Source organism: Clinocottus analis, unplaced genomic scaffold (assembly GCF_023055335.1).
Source record: "Clinocottus analis isolate CAN_PGR_092001 unplaced genomic scaffold, fCliAna1.0.p SCAF_21, whole genome shotgun sequence".
Classification (NCBI taxonomy): domain Eukaryota; kingdom Metazoa; phylum Chordata; class Actinopteri; order Perciformes; family Cottidae; genus Clinocottus; species Clinocottus analis.
This window is the reverse complement of record NW_027175943.1, coordinates 11,534,117-11,554,258: the sequence shown is the minus strand read 5'-3', so window position 1 is coordinate 11,554,258 and position 20,142 is coordinate 11,534,117. Positions and strand designations below refer to the sequence as shown.

At 43.4% G+C, this 20,142-nt stretch overlaps 1 protein-coding gene across 1 annotated transcript; it reads right to left on the bottom strand.

The window, feature by feature from the left end:
* Positions 1-2,463: 2,463 nt before the first annotated feature.
* Positions 2,464-19,920, bottom strand: mtm1 (myotubularin 1). Its single transcript, XM_068587883.1, has 16 exons — positions 19,836-19,920; positions 14,467-14,549; positions 13,686-13,758; positions 11,778-11,872; positions 11,591-11,701; positions 11,254-11,355; positions 9,992-10,075; positions 9,723-9,869; positions 8,663-8,848; positions 7,015-7,197; positions 6,760-6,915; positions 6,553-6,600; positions 6,279-6,371; positions 5,119-5,232; positions 4,855-5,031; positions 2,464-4,623 (listed from the first exon to the last, which is right to left on the bottom strand). The coding sequence occupies exons 2-16, from the start codon at positions 14,521-14,523 to the stop codon at positions 4,435-4,437; spliced, it is 1,815 nt and encodes a 604-aa protein (XP_068443984.1). The 5' UTR covers positions 14,524-14,549; positions 19,836-19,920; the 3' UTR covers positions 2,464-4,434.
* Between the last annotated feature and the right edge of the window lie 222 nt (positions 19,921-20,142).

Below are 20,142 nucleotides of genomic sequence, written 5' to 3'. Positions count from 1 at the left end.
GGTTTTGGGTGTGTAAAAGTGAGATGTTGATACTTCTGCTTGCAAGAGGTACAATGAATACAATTGTGAGTCTGAGTATGTTCTCCACACTATTTTGAGGTTCTGAAACTCAAGAGGGAACCCTGTGTGTCTTTGAATGGTTATGAAATGTACCCGGCCATTCTAGCTAGGCGTATGTGGCCCTTGTTGTTCTTGATACGGTGTGGTCTGCTCCAGGTACCGAGTCTGCACTCTGCAGCAAACGCATACTCTCTCTTTGCATCCGTCTTCCCAAACCACAGGACACAAGGCATTGCTCTTTTGGAACCCTGAACCACAGAGCGGTCCATCTCAAACATGAAGCTAGACAGCTAGAGTACGTTTCTCTGAAGAGGTGAAGGCGATTCTCACAAGAATCAAGGCACAAATCTGGACATGACCTCATGACTTATGACTTATTGCACCTCCTTCACAATTGAACCCTGTTAAACTGTACATAAAATGCATCATCTCAATGCATTGTTGCCTCCTTAACTTAGAGTTCTCTTTCACCAGGCAGGCTGCTTAACTCAAAATTCAAGGATGCTGTAGAGACGAAAAAATGGGAACATATTCAAATTCCTCTTTTAGTACATCGTACGAATTGGAGCCGACTACAACTCCAAAAAGAGCTTTGGTAAAAAAAATAATTTAAAAATCCAATTACCAGCATCTGACCTGTGTTCAAGAGGATCAACAGACGTGCCTTGAACCAGTCAGTCAGACAACCAATACACAAGAACCTCTCAGGGTATCGTAGCCAAATATTCATTTGTGAAGGAGGTTTTCATGAAATATTGAAAATAGAGTGTCAGGTGGACATGATCTACAGTGTTTTTATTGGATCACAATAATGGGAGAAGTTTCCCTTGGAGCCGGAGCCAGAGCACAGCTGACGGCTACCTGGAGCTCCTTTCAATAGCCATCCATCGGGTTTATTCTTGTTTTCAGGGATGGAAACCAAAACAACACGTCAACATTTGACAAGTTATTGAATTTCTCTAAAGGGATAATAATGTACTGGCCACACAAAGTATCGCACTCAAATCCTCAACCTGCAGTACTCCAGTAATCAAGCCCCAGTCAATACCGCCAAGGAGGTTATGCGTTCAGTTCATTTGGTTTGTTTGTCAGCAGGAATACGTAAAAACTACCAGCCAAATGTTTACGAAACTTAGTAAAAAGCGGTAGCATGGGACACCGAAGAGTCCAATAAACTTTGGAGCGAATCCGAATCAACAGGCAGATGCAAACATTATTTTTCACGAATGAGACCAGCCTTGGCGGATCTCTGCGCTCTCAGAGTGTCCTTCTAGTTTATGAAAGGGCCCGCGTTGGAACAAAGCACCAGGCCGAGCGCCAACACGGTGGCAAAAAACAGATTGGAGTTAACAGTCTGATCACCATCTCGACAGACAGAGCAGTACAGTACATACATTTGTGACGGACGTGTTTTCTCAGAGGTTGTTTTCAAACTAACTGAAACGGGAGCCCTTGGAGTTAGCAGCAAAAACCTCATATCAGGCAACTCGATTCTTTAAACCCTCAATTCCTTTTAACCCTAAACACACACAAACCCACGCACACACACAAACGCACACACTGTTGTCCATGTGAGGTCCTGAGTTTGACTCGGCACACCGCTCAGTGGACACCAGCTCCACGACAGCACCAGAACCCAAAGAGACAAACTACTGGAGAATGTGCTTTTCGGACAGGTTGGTTTCCATGAGTTTTATCTGGGAATTTACCATCAGAGTCAGGAAAAATAGTTAAATGAATAAATAGAGATATTTGGTCATAATTATGAGATATGTCACTTTTCAGTGGAAGACAAAAAAATCAGTACATTTTAAAGTCAGAAATGGGAGATACTATGTGATATTTTTATACAGTGAATCAAAAATAATGACAATTATAAGAAAATTATCTCATCAAAAATCTTCTCATGAAAATCACAACTTTGACTTTTGTCATAATTCAAACTTGGTACCCTATAATTTTGACAATATATATATATATATAGATATATATATATATACACATACATATATATATATATACACATACATATACATATATATATATATACACATACATATACATATATATATATATACACATACATATACATATATATATATATACACATACATATACATATATATATATACACATACATATACATATATATATATACACATACATATACATATATATATATACACATACATATACATATATATATACACACATACATATACATATATATATACACACATACATATACATATATATATACACATACATATATATATATACACATACATATACATATATATATATACACATACATATATATATATATATACACATACATATCTAGATATAGATATAGATCTATATCTATATATATATATATATATACAATTTATTTTTCCCATTCCTAAAAATGTACTTTTCTTTTAATTTTTTTGGGCGGATATTAACTTCCATAGTTTTCACATGTGAAAACACACATTTACATACACAATCAAGGATAATTCCCTATATTTTAGAAAATTGCCTTACTTTTTATAGCTTTCTCTATCTTTCCTATTAGTTTTGAGAACATGTTTTCCACCTACTTCCATACCGCTGTCTATCTAGCTGAAATCTAGAGACCAAAGAGGCCAAACCACGAGTCAGACGACCAAGCCACTAAAACATGTCCATCCCACAACCGAAACCCATGAGATAACTGGCTAAGAACATTTATTTTGCTCTCCTTTGTGAGTCAACACTGGGGGAAAAAAGGTTTGTGTAGAAAGCCAACACCTGTCCAAAAGGCACATGCGCCATGAGATCACATGCTTCGCACAAGACTCTGCAGAGGGGTGGAGAGAATAGGTAGAAACAGTCCAGTTGACAAAAAGTCTATTTATGAGGAAGTGAGAGCTAACCGGTTCCTATCTGCTCACTGGCTCTCAGCCCGTGTGCTGGTTCCCAAACACCTCGGCATGGAAAGGCCCTCATGGACCAGGGCGGCTTTCTCTACTCAGGAGACTGTTCACTGACGACATAGAAGCACAACAAGGGGTCCAGGATCAGAGGCCAGCACCACTTCATGTCCCTGGACTATCTTGAGCACCTGAAATATATATTCAAACCACAAAACTGCATTCATAAAAAGGTCAATAGCAGATTCATCACAACCAAACTCCACTAGTCGGCGAGAAGTGCGTTCTCTCTCTCGACGCCACAGCTTAGGAAGTGCTGGGAAATACTGCTGAGGTGAGCTTAGCTGCTAGTGGCCGCAAAACACGCAAAAACCGAGGCGGCCTTAGTTTTCATCCTCCTGATAAGCAACACACACACGCACACACATGCACACACACGCTCTAAGCCTCTGATTCGATGCCTCGTGTGGCGGGACAAAGGCAGAAGCATCACGTAGCAGAGCTATGAAATGTGTTGCGTTTCCAAGAAAATGTTTTGTCACGACATTCAATTTGAAAACCCCCTTTTTTTTCATGTAGTCTATTAAAATAGTTCGCCCAACTCTGCAGAACGCTTGTGAAAAAGCTAGAAAGCAGACCTTAAGTTAAGGTCCCAAAATATTTACTTTAAGGGTCAACTAGATAAGTCTGACAGTTCAAAGGTGGTTAGCTTAGCAAAAACAAATAAAAGAGATTTTTTTTCATCTGTGAAAACAGCTGAGAAACAAAAGTTTTGGCAGGTGAAGAAAAGGATAGTTTGTTGTTGTAACACTCATCTGGGCCACAAGAGGCTGATGTGGACCATGTGTTCTAAATAGGACTTGAAAGCGTTCATGTTTTCCTCCAGGTGAGTTTTAATGTCTCCAACACAAAGTACACATGCTGTGTGTTCGCAGGTTTTGCGAATCACGTCCCAAAACTCTTGTTTTCACAGATGGAAAAAAAACTTGATCCTAAAAAATTATCCCCGCAAAACATCTTTCCCCACCTGCTCAAACGTGATGAACACAGCAGAGAAAGCAACATTTTGATCAGATTCAGAAAATGGATAACCAGAATGTTTTTTTTCTCCTTCTGGCCTCTCGGGGCTTCCGTACTATTCAAGAGTGTGGCCACGCCCACGCACACCCAACGTGTGTTCGAGCCCTTGGACAGAAAGCCACTGAATGTCTTTAAGGCTTCCCTGTACGGTGTGTGTGTATGTGTGTATAGAAAAGTCTTGTGACAAGGCTGTACTGTGGCATATTGCATAAATCACCACTATGGTGTTAGAATTACCCATCAAATCTAAAATCGTATTAGCATTCTTTGTTATCAACAGTTAGGACTGCACAACACTAAGTCATTCCGTGCGCATGTGAGACGCTGACAGAATCAGAGTGAAGAGGGACATTAAGTGCAAGTCAACGGGTATATCTGAGTGTGTGTGACCCCGCCCTTAGAGGGGCGTTTGTAGCTGTGTGTATTGCTGTGGTGGCGAGGAGGAGGTGGAGGAGGTGTTGGGCGAGGGGATGTTCGCCAGACGGGAGGAGGGGGAGTCGGACAGCTGCAGCTCCTCCAGCTTCTTCAAGTACTCGTCTCTGAGGGCCAACAGCTCCTTGTAGCGCTGCTCCACCGGACTCTGCTGCTGCAACACACACAACACACACATTACTGACAAATGCATGGTTCCTGGTGCAGCCAGCAACTAAGCCAAAATAGAGGCTTTTTTTGTCACAAAGAGGAAAGAAATCAATATAAATGTCGCAAATGTGGGTTTCTGGAGCGCTCATCCTCGATTGATTACTCGCCAGATGAGCCTGTATATCACATGTACGGAAGAAATGGAGCGTTATGAGTCGATTAAACAACGTCCTACCTGTTGTCGTATGCGCGGGTTCCAGCGGATGTAGTACGTCACCCACAGCTCTAGGTGGCGCATGCTGGCGACGGGGTACAGGACCCTGCCGGACTCGGGGGTGTAGAAGGGGTTCAAATACATCTCCATCCTGCTGTTGACTAGAGACCACAGAGACACCGTCTTCGATCTCACTTCCTGCTCAACAGAAAGAGGGAGGGGTTAAGGGACGCCGCTAAAGGAAAAGTCAGAGCATTGTTTCGGGGCGCCGTTTCCACGTCTTACGTGCTGGTCTCGTGCACTCTCGCAGTTGAAGAGGAAGGTCCCAAAGCGGCAGCTGTAGAGGTGGTCCAGGATCGTCAGCAGGAGGCGCTCATTGAACTCAAAAGCTGTAGGAAACTGAGAGGGGAAGAGGCTCAAAAGTTACGAATTCTGTCTCAGAACGCCAACCATTTGTTTTTAAAGTTAAAACAATTCAGAACAAAATCTCAATAAAACGAATCCTTTGGATTTCACAGGGCAGATTTTTCTTTCTTTTTCAAATTCCTGTGACTTTCAGATGCCGATGAAAACAGGCCAACCAATAAAATGTTGACCTTCGCTCTTGCGATCAATAGATTTCCTTGGACGTCATTCACACAACAATATGGACATTGATCCATTTGATCCCGTAGCATAGTGTCCTCGTGATGGTCGAGTGGCCCACTAAAGAGGGACACATACTTTGATGAGAACCATTGGATACAATTATGCTCTGGACATTACACATGTGAGATATTAGATGTAGATCAACTAAGGTTTAGTAACAAATAACGATTGTTAATATTACCTGATCTGTTCTCCAATAGGCTGACCACTAAGCCTTGTAGTGAAGGCCTTGTTTCACATAAAAATAAACACTGCCATGCAAAGGTTTGGGTTGCTATTGTGATAGCAAGGTGAACACATGTTGACGCAAGGTAACGTGTCTATTCTTGGACTGATAAACAAATACAAAATCCAAAGGTATTTGGGGGAAAAACTTTTCTACTCCGTCTTGCACACTTGGAATAACGAGCCCATCTCCAGAGTGGAGCCGAGTGTGGGTTTATTAAAGGGCAAAAAGCGGTGAATAGACGATTGTGTGGCGGTTGAGCGATGCGATTGGCTGAGCGGGTATTAACTCATCACTGAAACCTCGGATTTACATATTTATAGACACTCGGTGCATCCACGACCTTCTTCTTTGCACTGGTTGCTGGGCTCATACGATTTAAATAGTCTTTTCAGGGGGCTTGTTTGTGACACAGGATTTAAAATTTGATTCAACCTGATTTGCTGCCTCGAGCAATAACTGTGAAGGAAAAAAACAACATCCAATCAAATCTGACAAATGGCAGAAGAGGCCTTTGAGGTTAACAGTCCCACATGAGAGCGGCTGGCTGAGTCAGATGTGGTAAACATACCTGTTTAGTCATCTGCCACACGCAGTCGATGAACTGAACGAAGATGGGTGATCGGTCCTGATCTGCATGGTTCTTGTCGCCGTGGCCTATCCTCTATACACACACACACACACACACACACACACACACACACACACACACACACACACACACACACACACACACACACCAAGTGATTAACGGAAACTGTTTCTAGCCGTCGCCTGAGCTGTTTGAATGTTGCAGTAAAATGATCTGAAAGTAGACTTGTAGTAAAAAAAAAAGGGTTAATTACTGAGGCAAACTTGTGCCCGAAGCTGATCCATTCCTTCTCAATCAGCACCTGAAACGACACCAAGCACTTTCTGTCCATTCAATCCATCACGGCTGACATCCAATTACGTGTAAGCACAGTAAAAAAAACACTACACTTGCGTTATTAACGCTCAATGTGCAGCCTGTGAATGTTTTTTTGGTGAGCCGGTTCATGGCGGCTACTGACCTGGAACCCTCGCAGCGTGCGGTAGTGGCTGTCCAGCATCAGCATGGCCAGAGAGGTGAGCTGAGCGGTCCGGTCCCAGCCGTCGCTGCAGTGCACCACCACTGAGTTCCCGTTGGAGACCTTGTCTGCTACCTGGATGGCTCCCGACAACACCAGCTGCACACGCACACACAAACACACACAGAGATGCTCTTTAGACAATGGGATATTAAAAAAAAAATCCCAGATGAAATGTGTACATTTGTTTCCCCTCACCTTGACGTGTTCGAGCCAGTGTGTCGACTCGAGACTGGACAGCCAATGAGATTCCTCCACGTTGGGGTAGACTATGTCTTTGAGTTTCTTCAGGGACTCCCTCATGACGTGGATGTTCTGGATGTCCAGGAAGATGAGCTCTGCGTTCTGGTACTCGTCGCCCTCGTAGCCTCCTCCCGTAGCCTGGGGGTAGCAACGTGGTTTAATTGTTTACTTGTTCTTACATCATAAACACATGGGAGAAAAAGTTTTGAGATTATTTTCCTCATTGGCCTTTTCTGGGCTTTCGTAGTTAATAGAGCACTATGACACTGAAATGACATTTCTGTGATGGTGACACTGGAGAAACAATCCTGATCATATTCTCATCTCGGACATTCTGCTCATGTTTGCATCCACTGCTGTGATGAGAACATTATTACGATGCCATAAACTACAGCAAGAGAAATGAAGCACTCAAAAGAGAAAAGTCAAAGCTCTAACAATAGAAAGCCGTGAGGTGAACATGATGGAAACATGACATTTCTGTTCATTTAATATTTTAATGCAAATATCGTTACAGCCCCACCGCTCCACAGGAGCAGTGATCGCTTCTGACGCTGATATTCTTTGTCTCTTCAGTAGAAACTTGAGTTACAATTTAAGTCACAGGCTTCACGTACACCACAATAATTTGTTTGCAAAGTCTGTTTCCATCACAGCTCGTCACATATGGATTTTTAATTCCCACATCTTGCACTCATATTCCACTTTGATACTTGGACATTATGTTTTTCTTAGGATTCGTTTTTTTCCTGCAAAAACTTTCAAATGTATTCAGATTCCGTTGCAAACTGAATATGTATGATTACACTAAACCAGACGCTTGAAGATGTCACCTCAGGCTCTGATAAATTGCGGCGGCAATTTCTACGGACCAACCAACATGAACGACTACTTTAAGAAAGAGTGCATGAATGAATTGTTAATGCAAATGATCAGCATTTGTCGCCCAGATTCTCACCCCTTTTAAAAAGGGAAATTCACAGATTGAGCACTGAGCCTTGTTTTAATGCTGATGATTTATTATTTTATATTTCTGACCTAGTGGAATCGATCACTATATTAATTGAAATCCTGAAGCAATTTGGGAAATTTAATTTCTCTAAAAGTAAATGGAAAACCACCCATGCTTCATTAAAAGGCATCAATAGTTAATTATATTAAGATGAATGTTTTACCACGTTTCTTTCACGGTTGGCTGCCGGTGTTCTTGCCCAAACTCTTTTAAACTACTTTGGATAAGCATATTACAGGTTTTTTTTTTAAGGGATGAGATAAGCAACCATGGATCAGAAAAGCGATGCTACAATGACATTGATCTCAAGGTGAACTTTCTTTTCAGAAGTTCAGATACAACTACTGGGCAGCAAATATACGGAACATAAAAGACCGGATAAAGCTCCCAATTTAGCTGGTGTCTAAAGGAAGCTAAATCGTGGCCATCTTCTTTTCTTGGAGCATTGGTAAAAGGGAAATCCTCATGGTGTAATATCTAAACCACATCACAACTACCAAATACAATGCTTAGCACAGGAAAAGTAAACATCTATCCCATCGCCTTACTGCTAACTACTATTCCAGAAGGTGACCTGCAGTAACCTCTGACCTTGTTGGCCACGGCGTTGACGCTAGGCCGAGCGTCGTAGATGGTGAGCTTGGCGGTGTCGTTGGCCTCCCTGATCACGTCCAGGTAGCGCTCGTCGTCCCTGTTCCTCTTCCCCGACATGCCGACCAGAGGCTGACTGCAGCGGACGATCACCGCCTGGTTCTCCCGGTGGATCCACGATAGAACCTGAGACACAGAGACCAGATCCCACGGGTCACGATCAATGTGAATGCTAAGTGACATATTGAAAGTAAACGAGTATCCTAACTAACACTTTGCAGTTTGAAATATTGTTCCACGTATATATGTAGAGTATGTTTGAGGTCGGGAGCACCAATTCATTCATTTTTTAGCACCCTGGATGTTTCTTTATCCATACTTTCTTCATTTTAATACTTAATAATCAACATTGTGAAGAGTAGTGAAATGAATAAACTATGCTCCATGATTAACAGAGGGCTTTACTCAGACCATGTGATCAGTATTGACCAATAAGCCTCCAGCTATTGGTAATCAGAGGATCCTAAAATCAATTTGGTTCAAGATGCAAGGGACAAGATTGGGAGCATTTTGATTGCCTCTCAAAGGTTCTCAACATGGCGGCGTTGAGCAGGGCTACCAACGCAAAATTTTAATTTCTTCTTCTACTACTACTACTACTACTACTACTACTACTACTACTACTACTACTACTGGGCACTCAATGGTTTGCTTCTATTTCAACATTCAGAATGTGAAACACAGCTCCTTTCAACTGAGGAAATGTCACATGATCAGTTCAAAAATTGTGCCGTAATAACAATAACTTTTCCAAACTGACTAACAGTTTGGCTCTTTCTCAGTTTGATGTCTACTCGGCATTATATTGGCTATTGTCATATTTAGCGTTCTATTATGTCTGTGATAGTTCAGGCTATCCAATACTACATAACAATACTGTCTGCGTATCCAAAGTGTGTATTTCTCTTATCCCAGAAATCTTGTAAATGACAATAAAATGAACTAAAACATTGTAACTCGTGCATAAACACATGCTTCAGTTAAACAGCTCGGTGCTCACCGGGATGCGTCCTCTTGACCTGAAGGCAGCCACTCTCTTGAGGTCCTCGTCTTTGCTTTTAAAGGGCACGGCCAGCACAGTGGGGTAGGTGTCACACAGCTCGTAGTTCTTATTGAACACAATACGCCACTTGCCGTTAGGTAATCCCTGTAAATGACAACCGTCGCCATCGTTGCAGGATTATTCAAACTGTTCCTGTAACTTCTAGGTCTGCTGACATCACGTACAGCATCAGCCAGGAGAGTACTGCAGAATAAATCACTCCTCACCTGCCGTCTGAACTCCTCCATGGGTTTGTAGATGTCCCAGCCGTCCTTCCCGTACTTCTCCTGAGTCACGTATGCAAACAGCGGCTGGATGGAGGGAGAGAAGGAGACTTTTCATTTACCCTGTAGTATAATATCAGCCGCTCGGTGACCCGGAGACACACAGGAGCCGCTCAAAGGGTCACTTTTTCAACCTGGACCCTATTCTCTCACATGTTTTTGTCATTTTCAAGTATTGAAGGAGATCGTTGCCGCCAATGAACTGGCAGTAATGTTGCTCAAGACTCCCCGACAGCTCAGACTGTTATAAGAGTCTTACAACATTATGGAAAAAACCACAAAGAGGAATCAAACCTTTTACTTTTGCTTGTTCCGGTCTGTTATTATGTAGACAACAAAACGTTGCTCATGGAGAAGTCTCCTTCGGAAATCACGTTGGTCATTTTCAGTCCCACGACTACTTTTCAAGGAACTATAAGGTTCCCTCTGCTCATTGTTGACTGTGCTTCCATTTTTTTATGTGTGAGGCAACATATTTTTTAACTTAAACATTGCTCTCCTAAGTTTGTGGCAAATAAGTACGTAAATTTTAATAACTGTGTATGATACCAGATCGGCTCATTGTCGCTGAAACACGATTCAAGCTATTAGGGTCAGCATCCGACTAATATCGGATATATCTACTCGTCTGGTTTCATCTCTTCTTTATTGATCCCCTCAACAGAGAAACAGAGCAGTCTCCTGAGGAGCAGAACAACCCTGCACATTCATGTTCTGACCATCAGTTTGATTTATTTGACCTTTAGTTTGGTGTGACAACTAAAGATTATTTTAGTTATGAATTCATCTGGAAACTTTTCCCCACCCATTCGTCTCCGCCGGTCCATCCCAGAGACAGAGGCCCCGTGAGGTTAGCAGATATATGTGGTGTGGTTGGCTAGCTGTGTGTCTTGGCGCACAAGGGGGCTGAATGTCTGCATTCGACATTGGCCTGAGTGTCAGGCATTAAATGATGGCTGAAAGACGAATATTGGGCAGATTGAAATGCTTCAAATGCTCTCAGTGGACTAATGGTCAAAGAGAGATACTGTGTCCGTTGTGCTGCAAGTTCAAAACCGTCTGAGAAAACGAGAATACGTCTGTGTCATCTTTTAAATAATTCCCTCGCTGGCCCGGCAGGTAACAAGGAGGCCCATCGGTAAGTCAGAAGGTGGAGGTGGAAGTGAGAAGATGAGGTGAAGGTAGAAGTGAGAAAATATCCTTACCAGACTGTGTGAGAGGGGGAAAGCGTGTTTGAAGAGGAGCTCGAAGATATCTCTTCTGCTGTGACCTTCCTGCTTCAAGGCAAACCTCAAGTTCCTCATGTCCTGAAAAGTTACAAACAAACAAACATGAGTCCACAACATCCGAAGCATCTCCTTCATAAATGATGTGTGATTGCTGTGTGCACTGATGTCTGGATGAAAGTCACTAAGTATCACACAGCTTGAACATTGCACGGCTATAACATTATATAATATTCATTCACATACAGTAACATATAGTAAAATTATTGAAATAGCCCTAGCGGTTACAGAGATAAACCCCCCACCACACAGCTACCTTGCAGGTGATGTCCAGGCCGTAGGAGTTTTCTCCTCTGCTTGATGCCCCGCCCATTTTCTCCACCCGACTAATGGCACCCAAAGGAACGTCCAGCGCCATCACCACATCCTACGACAGAGTCAGCAGGTGTTACACAAACGTACACATGCACACGCACGCAGACAAACACACACACACAACTTACGGCATCCGAGCTCTTGAAGTGGAGTCTGTATTTGGTGATCAACACTTTGCCTTTCACAGCTCCGTTGAATGGGCAGATGTAAATGATGTCTTTATCTGAAAACAGATGAATGCAGACGACGTTTGTGTTTTTTGCTCTCCCACTTTCTCTCTCGCTCTCTCCTGTCGGACGTCACACCGGCGTTACCGGCTCTTAACTCTGGTTCAGACGGTGTTATGTGTGAGGGACGACATCAGATGTACGCACATAGAAGAGGAAGCAGAAACAGACAAGAGTCTTGCAGCAGGTAGGCTATAAATACCATCTTTTTATGAGACTATAAAGACTCATCATTCAAATCACACATCAGCTGACTACAGGTCCAACTGGTCTCAGTGCAGCACTATTCTGCCTGTTGAACCGCAAAGTCCACAGAACGGTTCACCAGGAAATGACTGCAGCGGGAGTGGAAACTCATTTTACAATAAAACAACAACAACATTGCAGTCTGATGTCTCTAATGCATCAGTGTTTAATGATGTCTGACAGTGGCTATTATTCCGATCTGCAATAACAACTCGGCACTCACCTAAGTAATAAGTCAGATCCTGGAATAATCGCTACAACTAAGTGGAGGTAAGTCGATTACTTTCTTGCTGGAAGTTAGATAACGCAATCGCCATCTCGTATCAAATGTGGAGTTCAGAGACCGGAAGTGTTAGCTTAGTATGAAGACTGGGAGCAGCTAGCCTGGCTCGGACCAAAGATAAAGAGTACAGTACACCTTCCGACACTTCTAAAGCTCACTGATTGGCGTGCTGTACATGTAATTACTGGACGTCCTGCCATGGCCGCGTAAGCGTGGGGATTGGTTAAATGCGGCGGACGATCACCACCCCTAACGACCAACCAGCGAGACCTGTCGGACCAAACACCACCAACCTGCCAAAGGGAGGAAGCCCCAGATGGAAGCTAAGCTAACCCAGCTCGGACCTGAGGCTACTCCACTACCCAGCATGCTGCTGGCTCTCTAATGTCTGCGAGCGACTGTGACTGTGGCTCAGTAGTCAGCATTCCTGTCTTTCGATCAGAGGGTCGGTCGTTTGAACCCCGGCTCTGCTAATCCATGTCGATGTGTCCTTGATCAAGATACTTAACCCCGAATTGCGTCTAATAGTGTCTACGATGTATAGTAAAAAAAAAAAAAAAAGTAAGTCACATTGGATAAAAAGCGTCGGCTCAATGAAATGTAATTCAAGCGGCGGGAGATCGGCCCAGGTCTTCACAGAGACACGGATCAGTCTTTCATCCCGGATCGAGCGGCACTTGAGGAGCGGACAGCGGGAGGACTCCGTTTACACGATGGCGCTTGGTGCTCAAACACAGACAAAGTCGATGGACAATGTTTTTCCTCATGTCTAATTATTTATGTGAAGATGTCAGCCATATTGTCTGCTCAGACTTTTTTTTTTGTTAGTGTTGTTTACGTTCCTCATAATGCTAATTCAAAGAAGAACTGCACTTTGTTTGTTTGATATGTGCAAGAACAGAAATGTAAAAAAATAACACAATTTATGGTTTTAGGTGCTGGAATTATTTCTGCTGGGAGCACAGACTCTGGGAGGGGTCCACACTGGCCGAGCACCACTTATACTTACTGGTAAGAGGAAACACAGTATGTATAGTTTGGTTCCTTTAACACCAACAGTCATACAAGAACTGAGCCTGGAGGCGAAACAACAAATATCACAGCAGCAGCACCTTCACCAACACCTTCTCTGGCAGAGAATGCAATAACACACTCCCCATCTCTCCGAGCCGTCCTCTGTCCTCACGCACTCATTCTAACTGAACAACATGGCTCCAAGGAGGAACCGCGTCGGGCTCTGAGCGGCGCCGGCAGCTCGCCCGTCAGAGAGAGGGACTTACCAATGATTCTCTCCTCGCCCGGCAGAAGAGCCACGTCGGCTAACAGCTCCATCTTCAGAGACTCTCTGGACGACTGCAAACAAAAACACACAGATGGCAGAGAAACTAATCAATAGAGTAAATGGCAGGAACACGTTTTAGTTGAAGGGGCAGGTATAAAGCAGCGTCAATTTCACACGTCATGGAGTGCTTTTTTCTGTATTTTCAGCAGAAGAAGTTTGCTTCAACCGTCTCGGCTCAGACTCAGTGAGACGAGACACCAGTAACACGACACTTCTCCTTTTTAAGATGTTGAACTGCCGAGCTGTGACACGGAGGAATTAAGGAGCTTAGCAACTAAATTCACACTGCTGCTTCTTATCCTTATTTGGAATTTGAGTTTATTAATTTAATTATTTTCCATTCTATTGGTATTTGGGTTAGTTTATTCTTCGTCTGGCTCGTTCCATTCATTGAGCATTAGTCTTTTTTTTAAATCAAAGGTTTAAATAACAAGCACCACAAAGGATATATGTTTAAAGCTTTATTGTCTTATCATTGGCAGTGTTTATTGTATGTTATGAATACTAAATAAAAAGACTTGACTGGCTGGTTGAGGAAACCCTATAACTGAGTAGTCTTCATCAGGCCTGCTGGTGTTGTGATGTGTGGCTCGTAGGGCCGCATCCAGCATTAAAATTGTAATATTAATACCTCTTAAAATCTCTCAACCTAAACTAGCCGATACAGGTTCACGGTCCACACCGCAGGTATGCCGGACACAGCAGACAGATCCACTTACACTGGGGATGTGTGAGTCCAAGGGGTTGGAGTTGTAGACGGAGACTGGTGAGGCCATCGCTCAGGGAGGGGGGCTTCCACAGGCTGAGGAAGTGACACACACACACACACACACACACACACACACACACACACACACACACACACACACACACACACACACACACACACACACACACACACACACACACACACACACACACACACACAGAGTTTCATTCTCAAGCCGTGCTCGTTCTGTCACTCTAACACCAGACTGTCAGTAAAGATCCATCAGCAGAATGCACATAAGAGACACCAGAACATGTTCACAACAGCCTCGGGGCCCGGACACGTTAGTTACATCAGACGAGACAGAACTTGTCAGTAATAATGCCAGCAGACCCACATTCAGTGTGCACACATTTTAACAAACGCACATGGTGACAACACTGTATGAATATTACATAGGATGATGCCTATATCAGAGTTAAATAACGGGGTGTAATAGAAACAGAAAAGGCATTGCACTCATATAAATAATTCATGCTAATAGAGGTTACTGAGGATGACCCTGAAGCTTGGACAGTCGTCATGGCTATCAGTGTTCAAATCAGCAATGCTTTGTTTTGAGTAAATGTATTAGCCCGAGATCCTCTTGAAATAAGGAATAGTAATGGCACATTATGCATCAACATTAAACACAAAGAGTTATTCTCACAGCTGTCCTGAGCGCTGTCCCGGGTTCTGAATAGACAATCAGACCGTCTCCAATAGGCCAGGTGTTTATTGTATATGTTGGCAGAGGCTACAGTCCATCCGTGTGTTCATTTGTTTATAAACCCACATAGGAGAACATTAGTTTTGTTATGGGCCACCGCTGTGATTACTTTATTATTATTGTTGCACCTTCTGTAGCCGTTTTCTTTGTTTCCATAACAAGGAAAGATCCTTAAAGTCAGTCTCAGTCATGTCTCATTTGGACCAAACTTGACTTTAAGTGAACAGTAGAAAGACGGGCATACACCTCATGACCCCAGATATGGAAGCTGAACAGTCCAAAGCGGACTTTCAGTAAGCACTTCGATTTAGAAGTTATGACCGTATTGCCGTGTCACAGTCAAATCAGCGCTTATATTGGTCCAAAGCTGATTTACACCAAATCAGGGGGCCAAGCACAAACCCCAGCATGTCCACTGTGCTCAGAGCGAGGAACCATGGAGTTCATCATTCCATCAACGTGGTAGATATTTCCATTATCACCACGATAAGTCCACTGATGCTATTACCACCATATGTATCATCAATAATGAACCAACTAGCCCTTCTCTGATATCGCCTTACCGCGTCCAAGCACACATATAAAGGTAAGGGGGGGAACAGGTGTTCGGTCATATCCATGTGGCGCTGGATGCCAGCTGTCACTCAGCTGTAGTCATGGAAACAACTCTATCTAGACCAGAAGTCTAAAGAGGAACATTCTTTAGCAACTAGATAGATAGATAGATAGATAGATAGATAGATAGATAGAGAGATAGATAGAGAGAGAGAGAGAAAACTTTATTAATCCCCGTGGGGAAACTCATTGGTCAGCATAGACAACAACAGACTCATACAGACAACAACAGAAAAGGTTCACAGACAAAAAAAACACATGACAAGAAGAAAAACTAGAAAATGACATATGAAACAAGACAACCAGACACATAACCGACATAGAAAGATGCTAAATTTAAATCTAAAAACCACAACAAAAGGTGTCCATTAAAAAAATCGAATCTATGCCGGTACAAAAGACTTTCTCAGTCGAACACTTTGGCATCCTAAATTGCTCACTGAATGAACTTCTGAGTCCTTTGAAAACACAGTGTAGTGGATGGCTTTCAGAGGAAACAATCATTTTTAATTTGGCCCATGATCTCTTGGCTTTTGAGCAAGTTAGCGGGCTAACTTTAGACTTAACTCTGGCTTTCTTTTACAATGGAGCTGGCTCATATCTAACCGGGATACATGATGAGCTACACTTCCAGACGTCAATCCCCGGTTCTGTAGATTTAAGCCTCGGCCCTAAAACATACCTTGAGATCGACCGGTCACTACCACTGCGTTGTCCAGTCTGGGAGTCACCTGTGTTTTCTTTTCAACCCTTACAGTGCGTTCTCAGATCATGAAAGTTAACTGTAACGTTGTGGTTGCCTAAAAATGTTCAGTTGCACTGAGCTCCACCCTCTTGTGTCTCTTTTGGTTCCAAAAAAAACAAGACAAATGACTTTGTTAGCCATCAGACAGTTTGCCATATTGCTTGTCAGAAAGAAAAAAGAAAAGGCTAAAGCAGCAGATGATATTTATTCGGGCTTTTATTGGGTTTTTCCAGCGCCAGTCCCATCCGAGCCGTGACAACATGCGTTTCCACGACTGTCTCACAGGGCCACTGTGTTCCTGCTTGGACGTGATGGGTCTCCTCCCTGTAAGCGGTGCTATTCTCCAATAAAAACCGGTCAGACCAACCACATATGAACAAATTCTGCCTTATTTGGTCGGTGGATCGTTTTTTGAAAAAATAAATAAAATTAAACAAATTGCTGGGAGGAGTTGTATCAACTGTAACGGCCACAGTGATCAGAGTAGTGCTGCAGGCGACAGGCTTGCTGTAGTTCATCAAGGTGCACTTCTTTACCTCGCTGCAGTGGAAAAACCTTCACAACGCGGCTCTGACTCGGTGCATCTACCTCCCTACGGAAAACACCTGATTTGTCCCTATGGATCACGTTACAAAAAACATAGGGTCCTTCATTTCCCACAAAGCAACTCAATAACACATTTTCCTTCGACCCTCCCTGCTTGGCGAATGCTTTTTTTTTAACCCTACAGAGCACAACCGGTGGTTTGTTACGTGCCACTGAGAAACACCATCTGAATTAAGAATACTTCAAATATTTCAGTCGACAGAATATTGACAGAATTTTGAAAAGGTTAAATAATATTTTCATACGGTTTGACGAATGTGTTCAGAGCGTCCATCAGTTACAAATCTTTTAAAATGAAGGTTATAAACAAGTTTATTCATTCAATTAAATTGCAAAAATTGGTTTATTCTGCTCAGAGTGCTACACAATGAACTTGTGTGAACTTAAGGAGAGGGATGTTGGTGAGTCAGAGGGAGTTTTCACAGAGAGAGAAAGTGGGAGAGAAGTGAAACTGAAACATTATTTTGAAATCATGGCATGTGATTAGGAGATTTAATTCTGCCATCGCCACCAATTACAAATATAAAAGAGAGAAAACAAGAGTAACTAATAAAGCGCTGATCGAGTCAGATGATTAGACAAAGGGATGCTTTTGGTTTTGTCGCTCAGAGTGGAGGAAGCGGATTGATTTTCACAATCACTCTGGATGTTGAGCATCGGGCGACAGCAGACATGATGAGAGGGAGAGATGATCTGGTCTTGAGCTGTGCTTCATAGCTCACCTTAAGCGCGTGCAACTACACACAATGAATGTTTCCTCATTCTGGGAAAGCTTGTAGGGCAGCTGGGTGCAGTTTTAAAGAGTGAACTAATTATATGTTAAACTGAGGTTTCGGGGAAAACGAGAATAACTACTTCCTGTATCTTAGGGTTGGGCGGGGTATTGGTCATCAACACTGGACCTGTCTGCAGCTCTATGTATTGAAAACTGTTGAGGACAAAAATCACAAAACATTATTAACTTTTATTGTCTGGTCAAGTTATTACGTTTTTGTAATTCTTTGATCAGATCATTTCTGATTTATAAATTTCCAGAATCTTTGCAACCCAAGACAAGACTGAGCCGTCCTTCTTCCCTCCGCTCCACAACCACTCCATCCCCATGAAGAACCCTGTGGTGTCCCTAACCACGACTGAAAGGAACCAGGTTGTGACCCTGGACTTTACTGCGACAAACCGGCCCAAATGTCTGTTCCTCCCCCAGGAGGGCAGGTCCAGGCTCTTGTGCCGACACTGCTTGCATCTCGCTCCTGGCTGCCGAGGCGGCATTTGCCCATCCGACCTTTGTAGATCACTCAGAAAAAGGCAGGTTTGGAAGCAACCACCACCAGCCAAACGCTGATCAATATGAAAGTAGCTGCTAGATTTGCTCCACTCACCTGTCAAAACACAAGTTGAGTCGCAGCTAGAGTTTAGAATCCTCAACTTTGTGTAAGTCGCTTTGATAAAAGCATCAGCTACATGAATGGACTATGAAGTAACAACTACTCCGCAAACAAGTGAGTAATAATACCGCTAAAGTAAACAGTGCCTTGTGCACTGAGCACACAAAAAGGCAAGATCAACATCTGTAATCACGTTAACTAAACGTCAAATAATAAAGGACACTGAAACGTGTTTAGTTGCAGTTGACAACAAGCTGAGTAGTTTTTTTTTCCAAGACGAAAACTAAATCAGGCCTCACTATTATATTAACACATATACAGTAGAGCTCTCTCTCTCTCTCTCTCTCTCTCTCTCTCTCTCTCTCTCTCTCTATATATATATATATATATATATATATATATATATATATATATAAAACTTCCAATGCTAATGCATTGATCTGGCCCTCCATCCAGAAGCCAAGCCAGCAGCTGAGTCTGTGCATGCTCACACTAACCTTTCAAGCCCAGCTCGGACCCTCGCCCCTCAAATACACTGGGTCAAGCCCCCATACTGGATTTGTTTAACCCGCTTTCAGCCCTGGAGCTGCTTCTGACCTGGTGACCCGTCCACCAGAAGCTGGGCGACTAATGACACAAACACACACACGTTCACTTCTGCAACACAGATAGACCTGTACAAACTTGATTTTCTCTGTGAAGATTTCTAAATTGATAATATCGCGATATGACGAGCGGAGGGGTTGAAGTTCGATACGCTTGTTTTGCTTAAAAGGGGACAAAAGGCGCGTGGTGGCGCGTAAATACAGGGGTTACACGGTCAGCTCGCGCTGTCCACGGGCTCGCGAGCCCTGACAGCAGCGGGCGGTTCGCGATGTGAATACCCAGCTCCAAGGCAGGGACACACAGCCGAAGGTGGGCTTTACAGGGGTTTCCACTCTCGAGACCGCGCTCAGCGCCAGAACCGGGTCGCGCTCGAGGCTTCACTCGAGCTCACAGAACAGTTAACAAGCCGAGTGGACAAGAACAAAGCTCCACCAAAACCCCTGAACTGAACTTTTCCAACTTAGCCATTCCAATAGACACAGCTGTGGAGTTGCACCAGGAAATAGCGGAGGCCTCGACGCTACGACAGCTTGTTCCGTCCGAGATTCGGGCGATTTCGGACCTGCAGTGCGCAGAAACCTCAGGCAAACCCCTCCGAAGGACACTCAACAGGGACTCGAGTGGCCTCGTTGCAGCCAAATGTCTTAACTTACCCGCAAAGTGCGATTCTCCTGTGCCTGAATGTCGGATCTGTTTCCCTCAAGCCACAGCAGGAACTTGCCCTACGTCACGTGCCGGGCTGTCATGGCGCGGATTGGCTGGTTGTCAAACTGGATCTCGCGGGGAATGCAGGGAAAAGTAGTTTTCGGAATGGGTTGCCATATTCCTTCTTTTTTTGTCCATCTGTTTGAAGTGACGGTTTTGTCTATTGCGTGTATGACCTGCAGTTATAAATAAAATGAAACAAAGATGGAGAACTGTATGTGATTGCAGAACATAATTCAGTCCACGCAGCTTGGA